The sequence below is a fragment of the Leptonychotes weddellii genome, chromosome 5 (assembly GCF_054177405.1).
Source record: "Leptonychotes weddellii isolate Sample4059 chromosome 5, ASM5417740v2, whole genome shotgun sequence".
NCBI lineage: Eukaryota > Metazoa > Chordata > Mammalia > Carnivora > Phocidae > Leptonychotes > Leptonychotes weddellii.
The window spans coordinates 54,741,481-54,755,968 of NC_138373.1; the positions used below are offsets into that span (position 1 = coordinate 54,741,481).

The following is a 14,488-nucleotide window of genomic DNA, read 5'->3' on the forward strand; positions in this document are numbered from 1 at the left end:
GGTGGGTAGTGGTATGTCTTTTTTTTTTTTAAAGATTTTATTTATTTGACAGAGAGAGACACAGCGAGAGAGGGAACACAAGCAGGGGGAGTGGGAGAGGGAGAAGCAGGCTTCCCACTGAGCAGGGAGCCCAATGCGGGGCTCAATCCCAGAATCCTGGGATCATGACCTGAGCCGAAGGCAGACACTTAATGACCGAGCCACCCAGGTGCCCCGGGTAGTGGTATGTCTTGATAAATAGAAAAACATGTTCCTAAAGGGAAATGATGAGTTTAGGTGAGTAGTATTGATGTTTGAGGTGCCTGTGGACATCCACATAGAGCTTTCCAATAAAAGGAAGGATATATGAACCTAAAGCTCAGTATTGAAGTCGGCTGGGGAGCTATATGTATGGCAGTTGAAGTCACAGAAATAAAGAAGATCACCCTGGAAAAGCATAAAGTATGACAAGGGAACCAGGAACAGAACCCTGGGAAATATCAACACTTAAGTCTGTATAGAAAAGACCTTAAATAGTGGTCATAAAAGTAGGAGGATCAAGAGCAAGTAGTATCAAGGAAACCAAGGAAGGTGTTTCAAGAATGAGGTATCATCAGGAGTATTAAATGCAGCGGTGATGTCAAGGAAAATGAAGACTAAGAAACAGCCAATGGGGGCGCCTGGGTGGCTCAGTTGGTTAAGTGACTGCCTTCGGCTCAGGTCATGATCCTGGAGTCCCAGGATTGAGTCCCGCATCGGGCTCCCTGCTCGGCAGGGAGTCTGCTTCTCCCTCTGACCCTCCTCCCTCTCATGCTCTCTGTCTCTCATTCTCTCTCTCTCATATAAATAAATAAAATCTTAAAAAAAAATGATAAAAAAAAAAGAAACAGCCAATGGATTGGAGTAGTTTTAGTAGTGGGAGCAAATTAGATCACTGTGGTTTGAAGAGTGAACGGAGGTTAACACGTGGAAATATCAAATGCAGGCTACTGTTTTGGAAACTCATGGTCAAGAAGAGAAAGAGAAAAACAGAATGATAGCTACAAGGAAATACAGGTTGAAAGGAGGTTTTTCATTTGTTTGTTTCTGTTTTTTTTTTTTTTTTTATGAGGCAAGGGAGAGACTTCACAGTATTCCTATATTGAAGGGGAAAGGGCTGGAAGAGAGGGAGAGACTGAAGATCTAGGAGTGTATTACTTAAGGTCCAGTCAGGAGACAGAAATTGCAAGTCATTTCATAGAAAATTTAATATAAAGAATTCTTAAATATGTATAAAGCTGTTTATCAGGTAATTTAAAAGGTGATATAAGGACATAAAGGGATATGAAAGAAGAAACTGTAAGAAACATCTAACATTCTTAGGGCTGGGGGACCAGCAGAGGCAGGCAAGAGATGGAGTTTTATAAGTGTGAGAGGAATTCAGGAGAGGGAGAGATTTTTTTTTTTTTTTGCTAAAGTCCAATCAAAGAGTATTTTATGAAGATGGCATTTGAGCTGGGTTTAATTAAGTAGAAATGAAAGAATATTCCGGCAGTTACACAAGTTGCACATGACCCGGCAAATAGTAGATGCTTAATAAATATTTGCTGAATAGATGAAATTATGAAGGACAGTGAGCAAAATCCAGAGGGTTAAAGTATGGAAAAATTGGGGGAACGTACGTTTGACTGGGACTTGTGTTGTGGGAGAATGGTGGGCGGCACAAATAGAATAGGGATGGGGCAGACAGTTTTGAATACCAGGCTAAGGAGTTCAAACTTTATTTTAGGAAGCCAACTGAAGTTTGAGTAGGGGAGTGACATGTCTAAAACAATAGTTTCTGGAAGGTTGATCTGTCTCTGGTATTGTGAATAAATAGAAAGGAGAGAGGAACCAAAGTCATCAGAAGCCAAAAAGGATGACGTGGGTTGGGGTGACAGTAAGGATTGAAGAGAGGGAATAGATACGAGACAAAATGAAGAGGGCCAATTGACTTAACCGCTGATTGGAGGGAAGGGTGGAGGACGAAGAAGGGAAATGGAGATCTAGGCCATTGGGAAGAATGGCATAAAGAGGAAAGAAAGGTGGAAGAGGAGATTTTGAAGGGACAAGATAAGTTCTGTGAGGGCCTACTAGACACCCTAGTGCATGCAAGGTGTCGGCCCTGCAGGTCTGTGGCTTCGTGGAGTCCGGACAGGAAGTGGCGACTTGGAAGTCATCTGCACGATTCTGGCTGAGGCCTGTCTTTGGGAGAAAGCAATAGCATCTCAGAGTATGTGAGCCCAGAGCCGGTCCGCTGGCTAGAAGCTGAGGCTGCACTGCCTGCTGATTTACAGTTTTCACCTGGGTTCGCCTGCAACAACTAGGAAGAGGAGGATTCTCACGTCTATCCTGCCTCAAAGCACTGTACTCAGGGAGCGGAGGACGCCCGAGCTCTTTCCCTACCGACGGCTTTCCTAAGGCGGGACAATGAGCGCCATAGGGCTGCCGAGCGCGAGCTTCCTGGGCGGAGGCGCGCGCTTCCCTGCGCGCGCAGGCGCGGCCCGTTGTCGCCTAGCAACCAAGAACAACAGTGGCCCAGAGGCGCGCGCCGGCCGCAGCGGGTACAGTTCTCCAGGTCTGAGGAGCCGCTGCTCTGAGGGATCTCCTGGCAGGTAAAGGCAGGCGTGCGGCTACGCAGCTACGCCCGCGCTTAGGAGAGGCCCAGGGCCGAGGTCCCAGCAGAACTTGGGCAAGGAGAAGGTGCCCCGCGGGTGGGGACATCTGGGGCTACTGAGGGAAAGAACGAACACCTTGTAGGGGTTGTCGGTCCCTGCCCTATGCCCGCAGTATTAGACGGGGGTCGGGGTGGGTTTCATGAGCATCCCGGCCGCCTTCCATTTAACAGGTGACAAAACTGAGGCCCGTAGAGGGGATCTGAGGGTCTAAGATTCCGTTACTTGACTCTCAGCAACTCAAGAAGCGAGTCCCCACTTGTTCTAGCCTTCCTCCTCCCCCTTCAAGTTTTCTCAAAAAAGATCTCCCCACTGGCAAACGTTTAAGGTCGTGTAGTCTGAAAGTTCACCCAGAAGTACAAATGAGTGATACATTTGTGGGGGAAAATGTGGCTCCTCTCTAATAATCAAGAAGACGCACATTTAAAGCAGATTTGTTTTCGTACTCAATGCCGTGAAGTTCATGCGTTTTCATCCAATTATTTTACTTTATCTTAAAGAAGCAGTTGCGGAATGTGGATGAACATTTTATGGCTAAGGATGTTCATTGCAGCCTTATCCATAATTTCAGGAAATTGGAAACAAATGCTCAACAATAGGGGACTGTCTAGATAAATAGTGCACTTTACAGTATTATTTTAAATGACATGATATCCTGATTCATTGGAGATGATTGGAGCAGTGTATGGAGACTGAGCTTCCATGAACTTGTCCATTAGTTTAAGAATATAGTAGGAAAATGGTTCCAGGAAGGGAAGTTGTGAATAGGGGCTAGAAATCCAGGTAGGATGGTAAAATCACTATAGAAAACACACAAAAAAGGAACTATATTGAAATAGTGCTGATCTCCCTGAGTCTTTCCTGGGTGATTTTTTTTTTATCCTATGTGCCCTTCCTTGTCTTCCAAATTTTCTGTAATGAAATGTATTACCTCTGTAAGTGGACAGTAAACACAGAGCTATACACTTAAATATGATTAAAATGGTAAATTTTATGGTATGTTTATTTTAGCACAATAAAAAAACATCAATGGGCAGGTGGTAAAAGAGTCAAGGAAAGCAGGTTTGCTTCAAACAGTCAAAGGTACTTATTTTCTTAATTTGACACCTCTGAAGCTTTAGAAGAAAACACATTTTTAAGGAATAAAACAATATGAGGTAATTTGGTTGTATCATGTTGCTTTTAAGTGAAATGTTGAATTTACAAAGTTAAAAAAAAAAACACCTTAGGGTTATCTTTGAGGCTCATTGCCCTGGTTCTTTGTCAGTTGTATACTTTCTCCCCCATTAACTATTATGTTCAATTTGGCAATAAAAACACAAACCAAATGCTTCCTACTTCACGGTATTGCCTAAGATCAGCTTCATTGCTCTAATCTTGTGTTAAGGCTGTTCCAACCTCTATACTCTTCAATATGCAATTATTCAAAGCCACTATCCTGAAATGGGAAAAATAAGTTCCTGAGTGAAAATCAGATGACCTACAGTAACTTTGTGTAGGTGTAATTCAGTTCCTTCTCAAACATTATTCATAAGCAGTTCTTATGTAAGTCAAAGGCTGCTGTATCTTGGAATTGGTTGCAAAGAGCTATGACATTTCTTTTTCCTAGAGATTAGTCGTAGGATAGATTTTCATTTGTTTAGAATAGTTTCTATGCATCTGCTTGGAATATTATAGACACAAAGTCTAGGGTCTGTGCTTTTTAAGCATCTATGAAAGATGTTTGAATTTTGAAAAAAATATTGCCTCTAAAATCTGAAAAGAAAATTGAAAAATTAATGTTAAATGTTTTTTATTAATATTAAATTACATTTGAAAACAATTTTCTCATTTTGTAAGAATTTCCAGGTGTACAAACTGCTGAATAATTTCAAATGCTTAATTTCAAAACTTTTTATGATGAAAATTGTATTTAATGGAGAATGTGGGTACATTTTAATGTTGAATATATTGGATATAATGTGAGGTAGTGCATCACAGCATAAACTTGCACAGGCCCTCAAAGATCTTGAAATGTATGTGACCCGAAATTAGGGACCTGGATGTCTGTCAGAAGTCCCTAGGAGTTTCTATGTACATGTGTCTTTATAAAATATGTGATAAATTCTGGTCAGTGTCTCTAATGCTAGGAGTTACATTTGTGCCTTGACAAACTATCTGAATTAACCCTGATGTAGATTCTCTCCAAGGATTTTCGACTTCCCAGAATTTCTCTGGAAACTATAGTAATTTCCTTGAGACTAGTTTATACCGTTTGAGATTGCACAAATACCAAGCATAAACTCTCACTGGAGAAAATTCAAAAGATTTCTGGGGTTATTCTAACAGGCACCAACATGTTGGAAAGATCTCTGAACCCAGGTGGAATTACTCCTCTGTGGTGTATCAACTATGAGTACCAACGCTTTGACATTTTTCTTGCACAGGCATTTTTCCTGCACATTTTTCCATACAGAGGCAGGTGGAAAAGGGTCTTGCAAGCAATAACTCCAATTTCCCCAGAATACATCTCTTCAGATTCTCAATTACTTGTTTTAATGAGCTATGGATTATATTAGAGAAAACTTTTGGTTATCTGGGAAAATGACACAAATGTTAGTTTGCAGTTGGTTATGTCTTGGGTATCATTCATAAAATCATACTCCCAGGAAAAACAGTTAATGATTTTTATAAATATCAAATGCCTATTTATGTACCAGACACTGTTGGGTTAGATCAGTGCAGAAAGCAGACAAAATCCATCCCTTTGTGGCAAAACATTCTTGCAGATCTCAAAAGTAACTTGGATTTAGTCTCCCAAGCCCTCCATAAGTGAGCTGTAAGCATGGTAAACTGTTTCCTGTTATGTAAGTAAAAGTTATGTCACTAATGTATTCTCTTTCTTACGAACTGGAAGCCAGACTAATACTCAACAATCTTATCAATAAGTTCCTTAAAATTTGAGGATCTGAAATAGGAATGTAGGTAACATATTTGTACGTGTACGATAATTTCTACAAGTACTGCATAGTCTGTTTTTAGGTAAAATCAAAATAAGGAAATGAATCTCCTTCTAAGGGCATAGGCAACTGAGAGGTTTGTACATCGGATATACGATGTACAAATGACAATTTTTTTTTTTTAAGTGGGCTCTACGCGGGGTCTGAACTCACAACCCTGAGATCAAGACCTGAGCTGAGATCGAGTCAGATGCTTAAGACCTGCCCAGGTGCCCCTTTACAAATGACACTTTTAACTATTTATTTTTCCAGAATGGGTAAAAAGATAAAGAAGGAAGCAGAACCTCCTCCTAAGGATGTGGTAAGTTTCTGATTTGAATATTATAGTAGCACATTAACAACCAGTTTTAAAAATAAATTGTTCAAACAGTTTGGCACATACCAGTATATGCATGAGTACACAGTGGCAGAAGTCCAAAGTCTGACTAATGATAAGATTAGTTAGAGAAATCTAACATTATATAAACAACATTTACAATGTTGTCATTACATAATTAGCACAATTAGAGAGTAATTATTAGCTTTTCCAGTATGTGGATGGCATGTTTATAAGCCTAGTTAATGAACAAATAGTTTTGGTTTGTTCTTTTAAATATTTTAAATTTATATTTGCCTGCCTGTCATTAATGTTAATCATCCAAGTGAATTTTCAAAATTAACTAGAGTTTATGCTATAGCTACTAGATAGGTATAATAAGGTTGTCTGAAGACGACCACTTGGACATCAGAAGTCTTGTATTTTCCAGTTCTATGGAGAGAAAAGTGTGGGTTCATCTTCTTTTTCTATTCCAAATATTTGAGTAACGCATTGCCTACAACACAAAACCCTGTCTCTCTTTTAAAAGCATGGTTTTATCTTATTTCTTTAAAGTTTATGAATTACCAAAAGATTGTGTTAAAAATAGAAAATGAACTTGGACAGTTTTCAGTTTAGAAACTTATTTTGAAACAGACATTTGGTGTAATTTTCTTCAAATAAAATGCGAATGAAAAAAAAATGCTTATAGTCAGTCAATAGACTCGTAGGATTTTATAGTTTGAGGGAGGCTGAACTTAGTGCAGTATCTTCCCAACAGCACTGGAGCTGTGTGGTTACGGATGTGAGCTTTGTCTCAGCTCTGCCTCTCATGAGCTGTGTTGTTTGGCACAGTTGCCAAATGCGGCTGAGTTATTTCAGTTCAAAAAAAAAAAAATCTTCAATGCAAATTGTAATGTCCAACTCATTTTGGTTGTTGTATGAATTAAAACGAAATAAAGCACATCAAGTTTTCAGTACCTGACACACAGTTAACACTAGTATATAAGGCTTATTATTATGGGACTCCTTTAGACTCTGACACACACACACACACACACACACACACACACACACACACACACACACACACCCTTATGTAACTTCTTATGTATGATCCTTCAGTACAGTTGGGAATAAAGGCTGCAGAAACATCCAGGTCTAGGAAAGCTTTGCAGAGATAGATGGTTATTGTGGTTCATGATGCATTTTCATCATTCTAGTTGCTCTCCCTTTGGACATACTCCTAAAACATTCCAAATTCTCTTGTTTTTTTTTTTTCATTGCATTCTAAGTTTGCATTACTACTTTTTATTGTAAAGTAGCATTTTTTAAAGATTTTATTTTATTTTATTAAAGATTTTACTTATCTATCTGTCTATCTGAGGGGGAGAGAGAGAGTGAGCATGCAGGGGGAAGGAAAGAATCTCAAGCAGACTCCCTGCTAAATGAGGATCCCAACAGGGGCTCCATCCCAGGACCCTGAGATCATGAACTGAGCCTAAATCAAGAGTTGGACACTTAACCGACTGAGCCACCCAGGTGCCCCAAGATTTTATTTTTAAGTAATCTCTACACCCAACATGGGGCTGAAGCTCACAACCCCAAGATCAAGAGTTACATGCTCCATGGACTGAGCCAGCCAGGTGCCCCGCACAATAACATTATTGACATCTTATTACCGAAAAGTGGACTAAGGAACACAGAGCTTGCTGACAAAGACTGTCTAATTACAATTGGAAGGAAGGGACTATTAAGCAATAGATATATTTGTCTAATACACTTTCTATAATTTTGCAACATCTTGCTTGCATTGTCCTCTGTACTCTAGACCTTGTGGGGCACAATCAAGGACTTGAGAAACGGTTTTAATCCTAGTGTTACCAGAAATCTAGCAGTTCACAACAGCCTTAGGGACAGCCAAAGCATGTGTAATGGCCAGTTTTAAAAAAATTACTGCCTGTGTTTTCTTCTGGGAGTTTTATGGTTTCAGGTCTCGTATTTAGGTCTTTAATCCACTTGAGTTTATTTTTGTGTATGGTGTAAGATAGTGGTCCAGTTTCATTCTTTTCCATGTAGCTGTCCAGTTTTCCCTACACCATTTGTTGAAGAGACTGCCTTTTCCCCGTTCTATATTCTTGCCTCCTATTTTGTTCCATTGATCTATGTGTCTTATTTTTGTGCCAGTACCATACTGTTTTGATGACTACAGCTTTGTAGTACATCTTGAAATCTGGGATTGTTATAACTCCAGCTGTGTTCTTCTTTCTCAAGATTGCTTTGGCTATTTGGGATATTTTGTGGTTCCATACACATTTTAGTATTATTTGTTCTAGTTCTGTGAAAAATGTTGTTGGTATTTTGATAGGGATTGCGTCAAGTATCCCTCCACAGATGAATGGATAAGGAAGATGTGGCATATATATATGTGCAATGGAATATTACTCAGCTATAAAAAGAATGTGATCTTGCTGTTTGCAGCAACATGGAAGGATCTAGAGGGTATAATGCTAAATGAAGTAAGTCAGACAAAGAAAGACAAATACCTAATGATTTCAATCATACATGGAATTTAAGAAAAAACCAAATGAACAAACAAAACAAGAGACAAACAAAAAAAACATACTTTAAATTCAGAGAACAAACTGGTGGTTGCCAGAGGGGAGGTAAGTGGGGGATGGATGAGATAAAGGGGATTAAAGAGTACACTTATCTTGAGAACTGAGAAATGTATAGAATTGTTGAATCATTATATTGTACACCTGGAACTAATATAACACTGTATATTAATTATACTTTAAAAAATATGGAGTGAGACCAAGGGGGAAAAAAAAAAGGCATGCGACAGTTACCAATGGTCCTTGACTATTACCTTTCCTCAAGGTCCTTCCATTCTCTCCCTACTCTGACTTTATGTTAATAAAGCTGATAGATTAGTGTGAAAGTATGTAACTACTTTCTATCTTACAAATTCAAATACTTCAAAACAGTATGCCACAATTTAAACTATCTGAACTTGAAATTTTTTCCAAGGTGTACCTCTTCAAAGTCTACAAAAGTTTTCTTGTACAAATTTTAAAGGAAGACCAAATTTAAAAGATGACTATATAACCGCTTAAGAAAATAAACTTTCCTGTGTCAAATAATAACTTCCTTATAGAGTTCCTAAAAACATTATTTCCAAAGATTTGTATTTTTATTAGTCTTTCATCTACTATTTAAAATGGGTTATGGGGACAGAAAGAAGAATGTTCAGTTATATGGTCAAAATAAAGCTCCCTTTGTTTTTCTTAATTTTCTCATTGTCAAAGCATACATTTGATATATGCCTATATGCTGTATTGACCTCCATTCCTTCTCATGAAAGTGACCACTAGCTTGGATGTGGGGAAGATATAGCTTGAACGAGCAGTGCAACTATATTCTGCCTCCCCACATCATTTCTAAGTCTGGCTGAAAGGTTGTTTGTGATGCTTTAAATAAAAGGCAAACTTTCTGTGGAGTGATTGCATAAGAGAGTTACTAGCAAATGACCTTGATAGACAATATTTAATATAAGGCAAGATATTCAGTGACTAAGAATATAGGCTCCGAGTTATACTACCAGAAACTGAATCTCTACTCCATCATCTACCATTTATGATCTGGGGCAAAGTTCCCAACCTCTGTACTCTCCAGGGAGGATGAACTGATACCCACTTCGTAACTACTCATAGCAGTGAGGCAAGGTTAGATAAATATAAGATGCTTAGAACAGTGCTTGGCACTAGATAAGAACTTAGTAGAAGTTGTTATTTTGAATGATGTAGTTGAAGGTGCTCTTCATCACTCTGTAAAACTTTAGAATTTTTATGAATTGTCAAACGAGGCAGGGAGATCAACTGTGGAAGACCAGATGGCCACTGAAGTTCCTGGTGGCCTGGGGTGTGGCCGACATGATTCACGGTCAGGTCTTCAAGTTTATGAGCATGGAATGTTTATTTTCTTAATATTTCAGAGGAAATCGCATTTAAGTGGATAAATCCACAGCATCTAAACTCATAAGGGACTATGGTTCTGGAATCTTAGTAAGTATCAAGTTACCCGAAGATTTATGTTAATGGGTCAGCACCTTCTCTTCGTAGTTCAGTGCATCTGGGGGAGCTGAGCTCTGTGAGTACTGAGTCAGAGTGATAGGCACTAGCAGAACCTGCTCCCTCACCTGGGCAACCAAACCCAGTTCCTTGAAGGAGTGGGATGTCTCCGGGGTCTTGTTTCTCCAGGACACTTTCATCAACCGCAGAATGCAACCCTTGATGCTCTGTCACCTACTGCCAAAACGGACTTATTTCAGAAATGAAGGTTTATGGGAATTTATTTTTCTGTCTTTCGCTCTCATCACAGATAAACAAGATGTAATGACTTAATAAAAATTAGTATAAATTAATAAACATATACAAAACTGTATAAACAATTATCAACTTGCTTACCTGGCTCTAAACCTTTACTTTAATTCAGGTCGTAAAGAAGACTAGAGACCATGTTAGCTGTTTTCATTTTAATTTTTACACTTTTTAGCAGATTTTAACTGATGTCTAGATGTTCTCTACTAAAAGTTTGTATTAGAGTGGTAGTCTGCTTCCTTCTGTTTATCTGTCTCTCTTTTCCTGTGTAATTGGTTCCTTGTGATCTGAGACCACTGATATAGTAAACACATTCCAATCGACATCAAACAAGCCTTTTTTTTTTTTTAAAGATTTATTTATTTATTTGAGAGAGCGAGAATGAGAGAGAGTACATGAGAGGGGGGAGGGTCAGAGGGAGAAGCAGGCTCCTCGCTGAGCAGGGAGCCCGATGTGGGACTCGATCCCGGGACTCCAGGACCATGACCTGAGCCGAAGGCAGTTGCTTAACCAACTGAGCCACCCAGGCGCCCCAAACAAGCCTTTTATTTGCCCTTATTGGTACCATAAAAATCACTAAACTGTCATGATTTATATACTTTCACTGAGTTCAACTTTATAATTTTGTATTCCTTTAGACCTGTGCTAATGCAGTAGTCACTAGCCACATGTGGTTATTTAAATTTAAATTTATAATAATTAAAGTAAAATCAATCCAAATCAACAACTAAAAATTAAATGAAAATTTCAGTTCCTGTCACATTACACTTCAAGTGCTCAAATGCCCCACATGGCTTGTGACTGCTGCATCGGATGATGAAGAATCAGAACATTTCCATTGTTGAAATTCTACTGGGCAGCACTATTCTAGACAATCTGTTTCCTTAACAGAGATATAAAGTCTATGGCTTCTCTAATTGACTGAGCTTAAAATTTAAAGTTTAGCCAAAATCCTTCCCCTTTATTTCACTTTCTATAAATAACTTTTGTTCATCATTTATTTTGTATAGAGTGTGAAATTATAATTTCACAACCAGCTTGTTGGTGACTGTGAATTCCTCACAGGAAAGCAGATGGGTTATGTAATTACAGCACAGTATTATTTATTTAATTGTGTGGCATTCTGTTATAGCTATCATTTTATTCTCAGCACCTTTTTTAATAAAGAATTACTATAATGCTGTAGGCTCTGTAGGAGAAACAAATGTCATGCCAAGTTTCTCCGCTCTCTGCCAAATATTGGTATTTCTCCGCCTTTAACAACTCTTTAGATTGTAACTCTCACAGTTTGAATCTTCCTTTTAAGCTTCTTGTACCCCATATCACCTTTTTCTTAATGATGACCAGAAGACATGGCAAAATACTGAAGTGTTTTCTCAACGATTAAAGAAGGATTAAAGATGTTTATGATAGTTTTAGTTTAAATATATTTTCATGTACTCCTTTGACAATTGTAGTCATTGTGTCATGACATTCCTTGTTTTAACATGGCATATTTATTCACATGCTTATAAAGTCAGCTTTAAAAATACTGAAGTACCAGAATAGCAAATATAGAATATTTGGGGGAAACAGTCACTTAACAAATAATAATATAATTCAGACAGCAATAAGATCAATGAGGAAAAATAAAGTAGGTTATAAGGATGGAGAGTGATCAGGCTACTTTAAATAAAATCCATGTCAGGGCAAGCTTTCCCAGTGGGTCACACTTAAGAAAGACAAATGGTATGAGGAAGTATGCTATGCAAATATCTGGAGAGAGCACCCCAACCAGAGAATAATAACTAAGGCCTTACTTAGTGTGTGTGAGGAATGCCAAGAAAGTTGGTATGGCTGGAAATTAGAAAGCAAGGGAATAGGAGGTAGGTGTCAAAGGTAGTGGGATGGTGGTGATTATGTAGGGCCTTTTTGGCTGTATTAAGGAGGTTCGATTTTTTTTTTTCTAATGTGCAAAAGGGGAATCCAGTGGAAGGTTACAAGTGGAGGATTAGCAACATCTCATTTATGTTTAAAACAAAACGCATAAGATCACTCTAGCTACAATGTGAAAGAAAAGTGAAAACTGGAAGACCAATTTGGAGGCTATTACAGAGGAGCCATAAACTATGCAGCTAGGCCCAGATGGTAACTATGGAGAAGGCAAGAAGTGGCCAAATGGGGATCCATGTTGAGGGTAGAGTTGACAGGATTTGCTGATGGATTGCACATGGGGTGTGAGAAGAAGAGGAGTTGGGAGATGTTTCAAAGTTTCTGGCTTGAACAACTGAGTAAGTGATGGTAAACATACTGAAGAAGACACATACACTAAAGAAACAATGCAATGTATTAAGTGCTATTATAGGGAAGTTCAGAGGAATATAGCTGTGAAAAAAAACAGAACAAAACAACCCCCCCGAACAACAACAACAAAAAACAAGGATTTTCAATACCCAAACTACCATGAATAAAACGCAATAAAAAATTTATCCAGAAAGCTGGAGGCCTGATAATTAAAGTAAGCCCTAGGCTTCTACAGTTTCAAGTATTATTTATTATTTTAATTCTCTAGAAATGAAATAAAAATGTCAAGAAGTGATAGGTGACATGGTGATCACTGATGATGGTCTTAGAACTATTTTGGTGAACTGATGAGGATGAAAGTCAGTTTAGGGGTGCCTGGGTGGCTCAGTCATTAAATGTCTGCCTTCGGCTCGGGTCATGATCCCAGGGTCCTGGGATCGAGTCCCGCATCGGGCTCCCTGCTCAGTGGGAATCCTGCTTCTCCCTCTTTCACTCCCCTTGCTTGTGTTCCTTCTCTCACTGTGTCTCTCTCTGTCAAATAAATAAAATCTTAAAAAAAAAAGTCAGTTTAGAGATGTTCAGCAGGAAGTGTGAGAGGGAGAAAATGGAGAAAAATCAATAGTTCATAAAATTTTTGACTGAAAGGGAAGGAGGCATAGGATAGCATCTGGAAGGTGATTAACATCCAGGGAAAGATTATTTTTATTTTAAAATAAGGAAGTTTTGAGAAGCCAGAGTTTAGAGAGGCTAAGGTGGCTGGAATTTGCAGGGCAGAGTGCCAGAGAGGAGGGAAATATATAGAAAAAATAGCTCCAGAAATTTTGTTAATTGTCCCCTTGATTCTTTGAAGTCTAAGCTGCACAGGGTGAAACTCATGCTCATGACAAAGAACAGGCATGAACAACTCTTAGGGAGATGTAAGCTGCATAATTTTTAGACTCATACAGGTCTGGAAGACATTCTGGTTTTGATCCAAAAGATTGGAGAGATCTTATTGAACATCTGGGGTATTAAATAGAGCCCCCAGCAAGGTCATGCCTTAGTAGTAGTATGGCTAATCCAGCCCTAGAGCAAAGGCTTCCCCAGACCTGCTGTAATAAGGCTTTAAAACAGGCCTTAAATAGATCAAGCTGAAGCATAAATAAAACAACTGTCTAGCAGAACAAAATTCAACATCCTTTAAGAGAAACCCCCCAAAAGAATCCAGACACTCAACAACATAATTTTCACAATGTTTAGTTGCCAATAAAAATTATTATATATGTAAAGAAATATGTGACCCATAATCAGAAGAAAACTCAGTTCATAAGCCAATAGAGGAGATTAAATTGGATACTAAAAAGAGACAGGAAAAGAGGAACCAGGGGCCAAATCAGAAAAAGAGAAAACAACTAAGAGGATGGTCCATTAAAACCCAATCATATCCGTAACTATATTAAATGTAAATGATTTAATACTCCAATTAAAAGTGAGAGATTGTCAAACTGAATAAAAAAACAAGATCCAAACTATAAGCTGTCTACAAGAAATCTTTCAATATAAAGATATGGGTAGGTTAAAAGTAAAAATATGGTAAAAGACACACTGAAATAATCATAAGAAAGATGGAGTGCCTATATTAATACAAGATGAATTATATTACAGGGCAAATAATATTACCAGAGAAAAAGATACATATCATCTTAATGAAAAGGTTCATTTGTTTTTGTTTTTTTTTATATATATTTTTATTTTTTTATTCTTATGTTAATCCCCATACATTACATCATTAGTTTTAGATGAAGTGTTCCATGATTCATTGTTTGTGCATAACACCCAGTGCTCCATGCAGAATGTGCCCTCCTCAATACCCATCAC

General features: G+C 38.3%; 1 protein-coding gene across 1 annotated transcript in view; it reads left to right on the forward strand.

The window, feature by feature from the left end:
- Positions 1-2,346: 2,346 nt before the first annotated feature.
- ARMC3 (armadillo repeat containing 3) overlaps positions 2,347-14,488 on the forward strand; it is a 93,420-nt gene continuing 81,278 nt past the window's right edge. The window contains exons 1-2 of the mRNA XM_081820743.1: positions 2,347-2,612; positions 5,924-5,972. Coding sequence (XP_081676869.1) covers positions 2,428-2,612; positions 5,924-5,972 — 234 coding nt within the window. The 5' untranslated portion in view covers positions 2,347-2,427. The remainder of the gene's footprint in view (positions 2,613-5,923; positions 5,973-14,488) is intronic.